Below are 17027 nucleotides of genomic sequence, written 5' to 3'. Positions count from 1 at the left end.
ATTTGAACGCGGAAGCTTCATCATACAATCATATTTAGGAAACGTTTAATACTTTGGCTTGAAGGAAGATCTCGGTCAGCCAAATTAAATCTACAGTTGTCAGTTTTGTTAATGAATAAGAACAAAGGGCTTTTCAGAGACGAGCGATCTAGTTTTTGCTGCCTTTCTTTACGTAGTAGTCGTGATGTTTGAAACCGCATAATTGTAGGTATTGAAACTTAAACTTTCGTGAAAACGGGAGTGACAGAATTACTTACTTCGTCATTAAAACATTCAAACTTGTGTTAATACCGTATATGCAGTATCGTCTTTTGATATAGACAGTATGAATCAATTGAAGATTACTTAATACTTGCGTGTCTATTTCCTGTCCTGTAGTGTATTATGTTCAAGTTTTGGTTTTATTTTACCGTCATTTTGAATGATGAAGAAAATGGTGCTTATTGTGTTGAACAATGAACGTAAATTTGGAATTGAATTATAACCATATACTATGCGTTAATATCTGGTTAAGAGTATGAAGATTCCGATATATATATCGTCGCATAAGAACCAGAGGAAGATAACTCCAAAAATGCTATTTTCGTTTTCTTCATGTTTGGACATAATTTTGAAAGCCCCACTTGGTGAAAATGGAACGTAAAGCCATCTGTTCTCCTTGTTGATCATCTGTTGTAATGTAGCTCAATTACCATCTTATCAAAAACACATGTTTCTAAGAAAATAATATTTTTGTCCTCTCACCTGTAAACCTACGAAAATGGAGTTATGGTCCTCTGGTTCTCATGCGACGATATATATATATCGCATATATATATACAGGGTTAGGCGAATAAAAATGGCCTGGACGAGTAGATACTATTGGACGTGAATGTATGCATGAAACCACACCACGTGTACTCACACCACCATTTCAGATCTTAGTATGGGCTCTGCCAGTGTGAATTGACCAGTGCACAGGTGAAGATGGTACTCACAGTGAAACATAGGGTGTACGTTGTAAAAAGTTACGTGAAAACAAATTCATGGAAAGTGTGTGGTCGGTTGTTTGCTCATGAATTTCATGGTGTCAAAGTGCCAACAAAGAGTGCAATGCAACGATTAGTCAGAAAATGACCTGTTTTCAACAAGGCAAAAAACATTCCGAAACGTGTCCGAACAGCTGAAATTGTGGTGATTTTCATTCATGTCGTCATTTAAGATATGTGGTTATTTTCAACATCTGCTATAAGCAGTTTAGCGAACTATTTCCTTTGCTGTGCTTCTTCGTACCGTGGAACTCTGTTCTCCGGACCACTTTTATTTGCCCCACCCTGCAAAATATATATATATATATATATATATATATATATATATATATAATATAACCTTGACTTTGTATTGGAGATGTTTTGTGGTACACTATTTAATGTTTTTAGACTTATTCTAACATTTTAACACAGAAATCATCGTGCATACTTTGTTAAGATTAAGTAACACGTACCCATAATGTGTCCTAGGATTCCTAAAAGGATTTTTATATTCCTAGTGTAATTTCTACATTTTATTCAACTTAGTCCTTTTTCCACACAAAACACTAAAATCACCAGTAAGTTGTTACTATTTTAATGATAAGTTTACAAAATGGAGCAGAAACAGGAGAAAACTGGAAATGGACTCTTCCAGGAATGTAAAGATTAGTACCAAATCTATATAAATAAAAAATAAAAGTGACTATGTTTGTGACTTAATAACTCTTGAACCACGTGTCTGATCTCGATCAGATTTTCAACATAGATGAGGTTCGGGCCGAGGAGTGTTTTTATTATTTCACTTTGACGATATAACGTAGGGGAGGGGGAGATATATAAAAATAATCGAAAATGGTCAACATTAGTCTCGAATCCATACTTTTAGGGGTCGCTGAGATAAACAGTGATACTTCCAATGCCATTTAAATCCAAATTCAACCCCGCAACGTGGGGGAGGGGAGAGATATATGAAAATTATCGAGAATGACCGATATCACAGAGCGCTTCAGTCATAGTAAAAAGTGACTGACTAACGGAATTTATTACTAATTTTTCTTATTTTAATCCAGCGAAGCGGGTAATTGACGGTAGTCAAGTATAATATTTAATTTAAGTGATGTGGAAGGAAATGTATGTTATATGTACATGTATTTTATATATGAATAAAAGAAAAGGTAATAACAAAATACAAGTATAATAAAATCATAAGTAAGAAAAATAAAAATAAAAGCAAGTAAACGTAGTATAAATATCCTAAATATATATATGTATTGTGTGTATTGTAAATGTTCTGTACGTCTATGATAAGAAAAAAAAAAAAGAAGAAAATACGGTCTGGTACAAATAATTAAAAACCAGAATAATAAACAAATAAAAGGCCCTAGCTGCACTTCCGAGAAAACAAGAAGAGGAATAATTAACGAGAGATATTTAAAAAAAAATCCAGAAGCGACTGCCAGTAAGACGCCAGAAAGCGCAAAAGCAGGGAACAGTTAGAGTTATTCGAAGTTTAAATTGACCAGCCGTCGAAGGCAACAGGATTGGTAGCCGAAATTATACTAAGAAAAAGAAACTTTAGAACTCGTAGGACAGATTAGAATAAGCATTGGTTAATTGTAACATTATTTCATATGGCGTAAAGCATATAGTTTTATTTGCCAGATAATTCGATTATATTAATGTGCCTTTTAATTGTAGTTAAAGCTGTCAAAATTGTATTATTTCATGCAGATCTAAATTGATATACAGTGATATATAATATCATTCCATTTATCATATATATTATCTGTTCTCTATTGTTTATTTATTGGTTTATTTCAGCCAAATACATGGATATCGAACCACTTTGGATAGCCATGAACTCAACACATGTTTTTGCAGCCTCGAAAGATAACTTCTTTTTATGGCATTTTAGAACTCCAAAATCACGATCTACGGTGGATATTTCAGGTAAAGATTTTCTTTGCTACTAAAATCATAATAACATGTGAATTTTTATAACATTAAGAATATAGTAATATAAAGATTATTCTTCCAAAAACTGTACTTTAATTTTTAGACAAGACTTGTCTTGTCTGAAGGTTTTGCTCGAAGGAAAGTTTCAACTCAGTTAATTAGCGTAGCTGATTGGGCTACTAAGCGTGCACAGTTAAACTAGGGTGTCTAGTTTCTTTCCTCTGTACTTCAAAAATATAGTTGGAGGGATCACTAGTAACATACTTGTTTTCCTGCCATCGTTTTATATAGATAGCCAATCCAAAGGATCTGTTTTTAAAAAAGAAGAAAAACTTACTTTTAACGTTAAAATTGAGACATTCCAGACACTTCAGTTAGAGGATAATTACTTAAAAATCAAGGAACATTTTTTGGGGAGCGCGGTGCTCAGTGGTTGAGTGTTCACCTCCGGTGTTTGGGGTCCCTGGTTCGATCCCAGCTCGCGCCGTGTGGACTTTGTGATGGACAAACACCGTGCTCGTGGGTTTTCTCGGGGTTCTCCCAACACCGTGTGCGTGGGTTTTCTCGGGGTTCTCCCGTTTCCTCCCACTTTCTTCATTCCACCATTTCATTCATTACTCATTATCACCGTCTCCTTTAGCCTAACCGGCATAACCGTGGGACGTAAAACTCAAAATTTCATTTCATTTCATTTCATTTCGGGGTTCTCCCGTTTCCTCCCACTTTCTTCATTCCACCATTTCTTCATTTCTCATTATCACCATCTCCTTTAGCCTTACCGGTATAATCATGGGACGTTAAACTTAAAGATTTCATTTCATTTCATTTTCAAGGAACATTTATCTATAGAAGAGGTCCTCTCTGATTGACTAACTCTTAGGCCCAAACTATTTGAGCTTAAAAACTTGAAATTTGAAAAGTACGTAGAATTTCTGACATAAGGTACCACTAAGGAATGTTTAGAGATTCAACTTCGAAGGCGGTGAAATGGATCTAGAAATTACTATAATGATACGTCTGTATCGCGAAATCTCTTAAGGCCACAGACGAAATTTGATATTTGGATATTTCATTTAAATTAATTGAACCGTGTTTAAATGTTTTTTTGACACTTGACCTAGAAAGGGAAGTAAAAAGGTGTGGGTGGTTCCCTAACATGTTCATACGAGGTGTTAGAATTTCGTGTGTAACTCTTTTCAGGCAAAATCTATATAAAAGGTACAGGAGAAGAAGCGGAAAATGTGCACAGTAAGACATTGGGATATTTGCTAATTTAGATGGTCGTTTCAAAAATTCCTAGGCTGGCACTGAAATATCGGGTCCCCGGTAATAATCGATACATGGCATATAGTGCCATCTGTGGAAGAAATAATGTATCTGTTTCAACTGTCTAGCTGTGTTAGTTCATTCGAGGCGGTCATTTGAATTAGTTGCGGTACGTTGAGCTCGCATACTCCGTGACAATGCTCCAGCCCACACAGCTGTTGTTGCCAAGGTTGCAGTGTTAAGTCTGCACTGTAGTGTCGAATAGCCTCGAATCTTTAATTGCAGCCTTGGCAACAATAGCTGTGTGAACTGGAGTAGTACTAATGGCGTGACTTGGCCGCGTTTTGGACTTTGACCCCGACCTTTATGACGTCATAGGTCAAAGGTCAATGACCTTGGCCCGGGGTCAATGACCTAGGGGTACCTAGGACCACCCCCTCTAAATTTTGGCAGGGGTACCTTGGCCCACCCCCTAAATTTTGGCAGGGGTACATAGGACCACCCCCCTTAAATTTTGGAAATTGCCAAATCTAAAAATTTGGTATGGTAGCCTAGGACCATAGTATGTACCTCTATTAGTATTGGGTGTCTATGTCGTTCCCTTTTATGGGTAAAAAATTGCCAAAAATTCAAATTTCGGGGGTTTTTGACCTAATTTATCCCCTTGGATGAGGTGTTATTACCCTATATAGTTATATGGGCGTATACAGGGGTCCATTACCTATCATAAGACATGGGTATATTAATGCACCCCTTGAAAAATTTGGGAGGGGTACCTTGGCCCACCCCTTAAATTTTGGAAATTGCCCAATTTAAACATTTGGGAATATAGTATAGGACCCTAATATGTATTAGGTTAAATTTGGGTGGTCCACCTCGTTCCCTTCTAGGGGTACAAAATTGCCAAAAATATAAACGTAAGCAATACGTTGTACCACGTGTTTGGTTTTTGGTCCATTTTATCCCCCTTTGATGAGGTCCTATTACCTTATATGGTCATGTATAGGGGTCCATTACCTATCATAAGACATGGGTACATTGGTGCACCCCGGGAGGAGTACCTTGGCCCACCCCTTAAATTTTGGAAATTGCCCAATTTAAACATTTGGTATTATAGTACAGGACCTCAATATGTATCATGATAAATTTGGATGGTCCACCTCGTTCCCTTTTAGGGGTACAAAATTGCCAAAAATATAAATGTTGTACCACGTATTTGGTTTTTTGGTCCATTTTATCCCCTTGGATGAGATTCTATGATTACAGGGATCTATTTCTTATCATATTGTTGCACCCTTCTTAAAATTTGGCAAGGGGTACACTGAAATTGTCCAATTTAAGCATAGTGCAGGACTTCAATATGTTTCGGTGGTCCTATTGTCAAAATTTTAAGTACAACCACATGTTTGGTTATTGACTCAATGTATCCTATTTGATAAGGTATGGACGGGTATCCCCTTTCAATTTGGTATAACCCCTCGGGTGTAGTACGGTCACGTGATCGATGATTTGGTTTTGATGCGCGACGAGGTCCCTGGTCAATGTTCTCTAGGAATTAGGTGGAAACTTTGATAGGAAAGATTCATGGCATTTAATTTTTTTTGCAACTTTCAAACTAAAAAAAAAATCAAACCAAAGTTTTTCAAAACAAAAATTGAAACGAAAACTTTTAAACGAAAATCTTGAAACTAAAAAATTTTCAAAACAAAAATTTGAAACGAAAAATTTTCAAAAATTTTCAGTTTTCAAACAAAAATTTTGAAACGAAAAATTTTCAACCAAAAATTTTGAAACGAAAATTTCAAAACAAATTTCAAACGAAAAATTTTCAATTAGAATTTAAATCAAACAATGATCAACTTTCACGGTTAACCGTTAAACTTTATCCGGTTTTTAACTATTCGATTAACAAATAAACGGTTTTCAACTATTCGATTAACAAATAAACGGTTTTCAACTATTCAATAAACAGATGAACGGATTTTTCCTTTTCACACCAGTGAGTGCAAGAATTGTTGTACTCGCTTTAAATACGCATCATTTTTGAAACAAGGTGTTAGTGTTCATCATGGATACACAGTGGAAACATCCATTTACCTGTATTCTCGCAGGGCCTAGTGGGTGTGGAAAAACGTATTTTGTGAAGCGATTACTTTCACATCTCCCAACCATGATCAATGCAAAATTTCGTAAGATATACTGGTATTATGCAGAATGGCAAGACGTGTATGCAACAATGCCGGTTCCAGTACAATTTCACGAAGGACTTCCACGAATGAAAGATTTTCAGCCTCAAGATGGACCACATTTGATTATTATTGATGACCATATGCGAGAAGTGAATAGTGATACTGTTGATATGTTCACAAAAGGATCACATCATCGAAATATTAGTGTGATTTTTATAACACAAAATGTATTTCATCAAAGTAAAGCAAATAGAAATATGAGTTTAAATTGTTCGTATTTGGTGTTGTTTAAAAATCCACGTGACAAGTCACAAATCAAGCATATGAGTTATCAAATCATGCCTGAGCATCCACTGTTTCTACAAGAAAGTTATGCAGACGCAACAAGAAATCCACATGGCTATTTACTGATGGATCTTAAACAAGATACACCCGATGAAATGCGATTTCGTACAAATATTTTTCCCGACGATTTGCATCATTATGTTTACGTACCAACAAAACATGTTTAAATTATTGTGCATGTGAAAAGAATGACTTAGTCTGTCACGATGTCTCCTACAGTGAAACACGCTGATTTGCTACGTGCTCTGCACAAAGCTAAACCAAGATTGCGTAAAGCTATTATATCCAATGCAGACGCTTCATTAATTCATAGTATTTGTGAATGTTGTTATAATGTCTTAAAAGGCAATGTTCCACTGACAAGTGCGCAGAAGTCAAGATTAAAGCGTTACAAGAACACAATACAAAATCATTGGATAAAAAGAAGAAACATTTAGCCGTACAACAAGGAGGATTCTTACCTGCATTACTTGCACCTATTGTAGGAAGTGTGTTATCCAGTATTTTGTTTAAACAATAAACATCATGGAACATAGCAAGAAGATGGTTTTAGTGCTACCAGAAATGCTTCAACGAATGCATGCATCATCATCCCGTGTGAGTGAAAATCGAGAATCTAATTTCGATCGTGAAATGCAATCTATATTGAATATATCGTATCCAAGTAATGAAGAAAAATGGAATCAGTACAATAGAATATTACAGAAATATCTTTATGTGATACGTAAACAAGAAGAACCAATACCACTTACAATTACATCAATGAAACCTGATGGTGACGTTCCGAATGTTGACGATAGCACGAAACAAGAAATTTTAGCCGCAATACCACAAATGTATCGTAAGAAAGCCGAACTACTATTCCGTCGTTTAAAACAAGATGACGCAATTACATGGGATCATAAAGGAACAGTGTACATCAACGACAATAAACTACATGGATCCAATATTGTAGATTTAATGTGTGATGTGACTCGACCGAGGAAACATTCTAATCCTCAAGGCTGGGAATTGTTTTGCAACTACCTTGCATCGTCAAACACACCTCAAGAATTGATTGGTAATCCACGAAGATTAAACTATATTGTCAAGCATAATAGTACAACAGCATCTGAAGGATCTGCACCACCAAAACCGGCACCTGAATTATTTTCTTCCGGAGAAGAAGAAGAAGAAGAAGAAGAAGAAGATGATGATGTTTTAGAAGTCCGACCAAAAAGAAAACGTATCATTCCACAATGGTCAACGTACAAACCATGAACAAAAAGTTGAAATCCATTTATTACAATCCAGCACACCCTGCATCATTTTCTACTGCAAAGAAATTATGGAAAGCCACAGGAAAATCTATACCTCTAGCCAAAATAAAACTTTGGTTAAACAAACAACCTACCTACACGTTACATCGTCCTGTACGTCGTCGTTTCCGTAGAGATTTTTGTCTTGTCAACAATATTGATGATCAATGGGAATGTGATTTAAATGATTTACAATCACTTCAAAACTATAATGACAATTACCGCTATATTCTTACAGTGATTGATGTGTTTAGTCGGTACGGGTGGGCTGTACCACTAAAATCAAAAAGTGCCGAGGATATAGTGAATGCATTTGAAATGATTTTCCAGGAAAGGAAACCAATTGTGCTACGTAGTGATCAAGGAACTGAATTTACCAACAAGACAGTACAAAAGTTTTTCAGGAAACACAACGTGCAACATGTTACAACAAAGGATCCAGATATTAAAGCCAGCATCGCAGAAAGATTTAATCAGACATTGAAACATCGTATGTGGAAATACTTTACCAAATATCAAACATACAATTACATCAAAGTATTGCCTTTACTTGTAAAAGCATACAATGAAAGTCGGCATTCCAGTATTAAAATGGCACCTGCAAACGTTTCTCAGGACAATTTACTGGAGGTGTGGCATAACTTATACAACAAAAAGCTACAACGTTCAAAACAAGATACGGATTTATCTGTTGGTGATACTGTTCGTATAAGTAAAACAAAACGTATCTTTGACAAGGGTTACCTCGAGAACTGGGATCTGGGTCCTAGGCTACCATACCAAATTTTTAGATTTGGCAATTTCCAAAATTTAAGGGGGGTGGTCCTATGTACCCCTGCCAAAATTTAGGGGGTGGGCCAAGGTACCCCTGCCAAAATTTAGAGGGGGTGGTCCTAGGTACTCCTAGGTCATTGACCCCGGCCAAGGTCATTGACCTTTGACCTATGACGTCATAAAGGTCGGGGTCAAAGTCCAAAACGCGGCCAAGTCACGCCATTACTACTACTCCAGTTCACACAGCTATTGTTGCCAAGGCTGCAATTAAAGATTCGAGAGATACTGCATAATACCAGTATATCTTACGAAATTTTGCATTGATCATGGTTGGGAGATGTGAAAGTAATCGCTTCACAAAATACATTTTTCCACACCCACTAGGCCCTGCGAGAATACAGGTAAATGGATGTTTCCACTGTGTATCCATGATGAACACTAACAGTTTAAAATTTTTTGTTTGAAATTTTTTCGTTTCCAAATTTTTTGTTTGAAATTTTTTGTTTTAAAATTTTGTTTGAAATTTTTTTTCGTTTCAAAATTTTGTTTGAAATTTTTTTGTTTGAATTTTTTTCGTTTCCAAGTTTTTTCGTTTCAAAAATTTTTTTTTCAAACTTTTGTTTCAAAGATTTTTGTTCGAAATTTTTGTTTGTAAACTTTTTTGTTTGAAATTATTGTTTGGAAAATTTTGGTTTGACATTTTTTAAGTTTGTGCACTCATTAGTAAAGAACCGGAACTGTTTAGAACTAAAACCTCTGGCAACATTATGGTGCAATAGTACACGTCAGAACATGGGGTTTGTTCTTGAAATGAAAAAAAAAAAAAAAAAACACAATTCATTGAAATGGATCATTTTATTACACTCCACATACATCCATACCAGATAGTGGTTCTGGATATTGTCGATACAATGTATTTTGAACTTCTTGCACTAGTTTGTCTTTAGCATATAATTTTAATTCCAATTGAAGTCTCTTAAGGTCTATTGCAATATCAATTGGTGGAAACTCAATGTCCATTTGATCACAAATAAACTGTTTATCAATACAGGTATGCACCCACGAACGATGTTGACAACCATCACAATATCTAGATACATGTTGTACAATATGCATGACACATTTTTCAAAATAGTACTTTTTCAGGAATATACTTGTTTTGTTGCACACTTCCACTGCATGTTTCACACACTGAAATACGCTGATGAATTTGTTCCATTCCGTTTGTGTTAGATACACCATGTTGCGAGGGACATGGAATGTACTCTTTTTACGTAACAGCACCATCTTCTCTTCGAGGACTGTACGCAGCACCACTTCATGATTTGAGCCTAATGATTTGACTATGGTCACATTTAGCTCATCATGAAAATAATCGTTCATTTGGTCGATTCGTGAACATAATATTTGCCATTCTTCAAAGGTCAGTTGTACACCAAATTGTTCTGCTTTGCCCAATCGAATTACTGGTTCAAATGTTCTAGCACTGATACCAATCATCACATGTTTTGTTTGAAATATATTTATTGGATAATAGCTTGCGAAGATGAACTTTTTATCGTTAGAAGTACACATCTTTCCTCCTGAAAAGCACTTGCTCAAATGATTTCGTGAAATGACAGTGTATTGGTTGATTTATAGAACTACGGCTGACGTCATTGGAAAGGAATGTGCTGACATTTGAATTTATGGTTTCATCACAGTTACTGACGTCATGCTGACCAACCACATTCATACAACTACGTCTGACGTCAAAGGAATGTGCTGATTCATGATTTCATCACAATTGCTGACGAATCTGGCTGTGTACTAAATTCAAATTGATGACTTCGACCCAAGAATCCTTTGTAACATAAAGATACAGATCCAGTATTTAAGAAACGCAGCAGTTCTTCTTGTTTTGATGCTTCCATGGGTAAATATCTTGCTGGTAAAATTATATTCTTATCATTTTCAAGTTTCACTACGATTCTTAATCCAAACTTTGTAGGGATCATTTGGCTAGCTAAGATTCTATAAGGTACATTCTGTTGTAAATCAGTAATCTTGGTAAATGATTTCATCACGTCACGTGTGTTTAGAAACTGCAGACAAGTAGCCATGATGATGTTATCATGAATACTAACTCGAACGATACTTATATATGATGCAAAACTGATGACGTTGCATTATCATGTTCTGACGTGTACTATTGCACCATAATGTTGCCAGAGGTTTTAGTTTCTAAACAGTTCCGGTTCTTTACTAATGAGTGCACAAACTTTTAAAAATGTCAAACAAAAAATTTCAAACAAAAAATTTTCAAACAAAAATTTTCAAACAAAAAATTTGAAACAAAATTTGGAAATGAAAAATTTTTTCAAACAAAAATCTTGAAACAGAAAAAAATTTTTGGAAACGAAAAATTCGAACAAAAAAAATTTTAAACAAAATATTTTCAAACAAAATTCTGAAACAAAAAAAATCAAACAAAATTTTGAAACAAAATTTTCAAACAAAAAATTTCGAAACAAAAATTTTTAAACTAAAAATATCAAACGAAAAAATGTCAAACCAAAGTTTCAAACTTTTTAAATGTTAAAACAAAACTGAATGCAGCAAAGATTTGAAAATCAGCAACCAATCAGATTGCACGAAAGATAGTGATCAGCCAATCAGATTGCACGAAAGATAGTGATCAACCAATCAAATTGCATCAACAATAACTTTGCCAGTGTTGTAGCATGTATTCCCTTAAGACTATGAGTCATAAGTTTCAATAAGGTTAGCTATGTATCCCTGTACACTACCTCATCAAGGTCAATCACGTGGTACATCGTATTGCTTACGTTTATATTTGGCTGTAATAATCAATACCAATGACGCATTCTCAAATTATCCTACAAAGTTTCAATGTACCAATGTCCTGGACTCCTAATCCCATCATATGTCAATAACTGATCACTTGATCATACTGATTTACCCAATGAATGAGATACTATCCAATTTTAAGAACAATTACCAATTATTGATATGACAATAAGAAATGTACCCCTCCCGAATTTAAGATTGGTACACAAATACACCTGTGTCTTATGAAAAAGTAATAAATCCTGTAGTTATTCAATAATAAAGCCGGTCAATAACCTTTAAATTTTGAATATTTGGCCATAAGAGGAACACCAATGGATCCTAGAAAACGTTTACCAAATTATGTTATTTTATAATTCCCAAATTTAAAAGAGAACATAAACATATAAAGGTAATAAACCATATAACGTGCTAAATAGGGGTCAATAACCTCCGAAATTTGATTTTTGGTAGTTCTTTACCCATGAAAGGGAACGATGTGGACCATCCAAATTTATAGTGGTACATATTGAAGACCTGTACGAAGATACCAAATGCTTATATTAAACAATTTCTAAAACTGAGTGGATGAGTCAAGATACCCCTCCCAAATTTTTTAAAGGGTGCATCAATGTACTCATGTCTTATGATATGAAATGAACCTATATACATGACCATATGACCATATAAGGTATAAGACCGCTTCAAACGGAATAAATTGGGCCAAAAACCAAACACGTGATACAACATATTGCTTATGTTTATATTTTGGCATTTTTTTTTTTTTACTCATGAAAGGGAACAAGGTGGACCACCCAAATTTATCATGATACATGTTGAGGCATGTACTATGATACCGAATACTCAAATTGGAAAATTTCCAAAATTTAAGGGGTTGGCCATGGTACCCCTTCCAAAAATTTAAAGGGTGCATCAATGTTCCCATGTCTTATAATAGGAAATGGACCAATATATACATGACCATATAACCATATAAGGTAATAGGACCTCATCCAAGGGGATAAATTGAGCCAAAACCAAACACGTGGTTGTACTAAAATTTGGCAATTGTGTACCCATGAAAGGGAACGAGGTGGACCACGAAAATTTATAGTAATTTATATTAGGGTCCTATACTATAATACCAAACATATAAAAGGGACAATTTCCAAAATTAAAGGGGTGGGTCAAAGTACCCCTCCCGGATGCACAAATGTACCTATGTCTTATGATAGGAAATGAATTCCCATACGTGACCATATAACGTATAAGGTAATAGGACCTCATCCAATGGAATAGATTAGGTAAAAAACGAAACACGTGGTACAACGTATTGCTTACATTTATATTTTGGCAATTTTGTACCCCTAAAAGGGAACGAAATTACATTAATATATATTAGGGTCCTATACTATTATACCAAATGTTTAAATTGGGCAATTTCCAAAATTAAAGGGTGGTCCAAGGTACCCCTCCTGGGGGTGCATTAATATACCCATATCTTATGAAAGGTAATGAACCCCTGTATACGCCCATATAACGATATAGGATAATAACACCTCATCAAAGGTGATAAATTAGGTCAAAAGACCAAACACGTGGTTGTACTAAAATTTGGCAATTGTGTACCCATGAAAGGGAACAAGGTGGACCAGCCAAATTTATAGTGATACATACTAGGGCTCTATACTATTATACCAAATGTTTAAATTGGGCAATTTCTAAAATTGAAGGGGTGGGCCAAGGTACCCCTCCCGGGTTGCACCAATATACCCATGTCTTATGAAAGGTAATAGACTCCTGTATACGCTCATATAAACATATAAGGTAATAGGACCTCATCCAAGGGGATAAATTAGGTCAAAACCAAACACGTGGTACTACGTATTGCTTACGTTTATATTTTGGCAATTTGGTACCCCTAAAAGGGAACGAGGTGGACCATCCAAATTTATCATAATACATATTAGGGTCCTATACTATAATACCAAATGTTTAAATTGGGCAATTTCCAAAATTTAAGGGGTGGGCCAAGGTACCCCTCCCAAATTTTTCAAGGGGTGCATTAATATACCCATGTCTTATGAAAGGTAATGGACCCCTGTATACGCCCATATAACTATATAGGGTAATAACACCTCATCCAAGGGGATAAATTAGGTCAAAAACCTCCGAAATGTGAATTTTTGGCAATTTTTTACCCATGAAAGGGAACGACATTGACCCCCAATACTGATAGAGGTACATACTGTGGTCCTAGGCTACCATACCAAATTTTTAGATTTGGCAATTTCCAAAATTTAAGGGGTGGGCCAAGGTACCCCTCCCAAATTTTTCAATGGGTGCATTAATATACCCATGTCTTATGAAAGGTAATGGACTCCTGTATACGCCCATATAACTATATAGGGTAATAACACCTCATCCAAGGGGATAAATTAGGTCAAAAAACCTCCGAAATTTGAATTTTTGGCAATTTTTTACCCATGAAAGGGAACGACATAGACCCCCAATACTGATAGAGGTACATACTATGGTCCTACCCTACCATACCAAATTTTTAGATTTGGCAATTTCCAAAATTTAAGGGGGGTGGTCCTATGTACCCCTGCCAAAATTTAGGGGTGGGCCATGATACCCCTGCCAAAATTTAGAGGGGGTGGTCCTATGTACCCCTAGGTCATTGACCCCGGCCAGGGACCATGGGTCCTGAGGCAGGGACCCAGGGGCCAAAAAGTGTCCTAAAGTGCTGCCATTACTACTGGAGTCTTGTCATACATTATGCGACCTCAACGTACCGCGACTAATCCAAATGACTGCCTCGAATGAAGTGACATAACTAGACGGTTGAAACTGATGCATTATTTCTTCCATAGTTGGCACTATATGCCATGAATGGCTTATTACCAGTGGTGCGATATCTCAGTGTCCGGCCCTAAACTTTTGGAAGTATGGAGTGTATATATATAGCTCGAACTGATAGGGCAAATCTATGACAAACTCACTTTTTCAACAGTGTATTAGGCCTTGTTATAAAGCAATCTTGCCAAATGGTTCAACGATTATGATATTGTCTTGTCCTTCTTCTCGTATACTTCACCGTTCGAAATGTCTTTTGTGTCGATATTTGCAGTTAAATCTGTCGATCATTTACAACCACTCCCGCAATGCTTCTGATTAGTAGTTGATGTTAATAGCGATTACAGATGGAGCGGAACGAAGTGAATCATGATGTTTATTCGGCCCTGTTAAAAGAACGTATATTTATCAGGTGATGTTGCTGCGGCCTATTCAACTCAGCACTATATATCATTTTCGTGATTTTCAGTCGAACTTCTCTGTTTAGCCCACAAAATTATAATGCAGATCATTATTTCTCTTTGTAGAGTGTACTAAAATATACGATGTCAATCTCACTTCTACATCTTTAATGTGAACTTTCACTTAAAAGAAGTGTTCTGTACTTTTATGTTTCTTTGTTTGTAGGAAATTAAGTAACTGCAATGGGGGGATTTATTGAGAAAGAGGATTAAACTAAGGATACTCCGTACATAAGAATTGTATAATTATTGCTTCATTACCCGTATATCCACGTACCAGTTATGTCATAGACATAGAGGCACTCTGACCTCTGATAATCTGAAGAAACCAGAAGCCAGCTTCCTTGACAGGGGAATTTGAATATGTGAATAAATAAAAATCATGATAAGTGAAGTAATTTTTTGTTTTAATGTAGTCTCTATTAATTAATATATATTGTTTCCATCTGTTTGCTGATGCGTAAATACCGATAAAATAGAAAGACATGTCGTGATATCTGAACCACTCTATTGCAGACATTTTATGTTAATTTTAGGGGTAGGGAATCCTATGTGCTTCTGTTGTATGCCCAATCTTTTTGACTTACATGTAATGATGGATTTTTCTCTTATCACAGATGAATATCTGTTCCATAAATTTTCACAGAAGGATTTATCTATTATCCAGAATTGCCCCTTCGATTCTTCTGACAGATAGTTGATGTTGTAGCGATTACCGATTGATGAAATATAAGGTCCTTAGTAAAAGAATTTGAAGGCGATACTGCTTCCTGAACGGTCGCCTTTTTACTTAAGGTGGATCACTAGGTGTTTTCGGTGCTATGCTAAACGCTGCTTGAATAGTGCAGAGTTGCCAAATAGTGTCGAGTGTTACTGATGCCAGATAATAAAGGAAGTAATGATGGAATTCTGCTTGGATAATTACTGGAGAAATTATGATATTTTCCGCAATTCAGAGCTAAGTTCCGCTCCTCAAACTGCAACGCTAGAATCCAGGAATTTTCTTATTGTGACTACCACAGTAAACGTTCAAATTTGGCAACAACACATTATGGCGCTCTGCTCAAGTTTCTTCACAACATCTATTTCCTTACATGTAAATTAATATTTAAATAAAATGTGAAACATAATACGAAAAACGGTCGAACAATATATCTATTTCGTAATAAGATCGTTACTTTGAAATACTTTACACATAAAAATAAACATTTCACAAAACTGAGCACTTCTATTAAGATCTAGCAGCAAGTGTCATCTTATGTGCTCATTGTAAGATGATTCAAATATTTTCTTTTATTTGTTATATTTTTCGATATCAAAAGACGAAACCAAATGAATCAGGTCTTGTGTTGTAGCTGAAACATAACTCTATCTTATAGTACAATATTTATAATATGTAACGTTTTATTGCGCGATACTTAAGGGAATGAGCTAAAATATGTATAGACTTCCGGGTGGTGATCCGCCTTAAATTGTTCAAAATTTCTGAATGGTCTCGAACTATCTTTTAATTTTAAGATCAGTCAATTATATCAGAATTCATTTTCCGGACAAATAACGAAGATGTAAAAGAATCGTTTTTTTTTTATTTATTTATTTTTTATTTATTTATTTTTTTATTTAACCTTACAAATGTTTCCTTTACGACTTGACCAACAGTCACTCTCCTATCGTATTTTAAACATACGTAATCGTTATTGTATATTCTAGCCTCCTTTTGTATTGTTTTCACAAACAGAATCCCCGTCTTTTTTGAACCTTGGACACCCATTTATAGAGGTCTTCCTCTTTAGAATTTGTCCTCGAAACTGTTAAATTTAGGAAAATATAATCACATTTTGACATGGGTTCTTCGTTCAGAAGAAAATTATTCGAATCTATGTGTAATCATGAACTTTTGTTTTATCATAGGCGACTTATGTTCCATAACTGTTCGCCGGTGGGCCTATCTGGAATAACAAATAAATAAATAAATAAATAAATAAATAAATAAATAAATGGAATATCCAATGTCTCATCCATCCATATGTTTAAAGAAAA

General features: G+C 35.3%; 1 protein-coding gene across 2 annotated transcripts in view; it reads left to right on the top strand.

Annotated features, from left to right (window-relative positions):
• Oseg4 (intraflagellar transport protein Oseg4) overlaps window positions 1-17027 on the top strand; it is a 122656-nt gene that overhangs the window by 50958 nt on the left and 54671 nt on the right. For both annotated transcript variants that reach the window (XM_081756017.1, XM_081756016.1), the window contains exon 10: window positions 2832-2960. In XM_081756017.1, the coding sequence (XP_081612143.1) occupies window positions 2832-2960 (129 nt within the window). The remainder of the gene's footprint in view (window positions 1-2831; window positions 2961-17027) is intronic.

The sequence above is a fragment of the Thermobia domestica genome, chromosome 4 (genome assembly GCF_964235325.1).
Source record: "Thermobia domestica chromosome 4, izTheDome1.hap1.1, whole genome shotgun sequence".
NCBI classification, from domain to species: domain Eukaryota; kingdom Metazoa; phylum Arthropoda; class Insecta; order Zygentoma; family Lepismatidae; genus Thermobia; species Thermobia domestica.
This window is presented reverse-complemented; position numbering and strand designations above follow the sequence as displayed.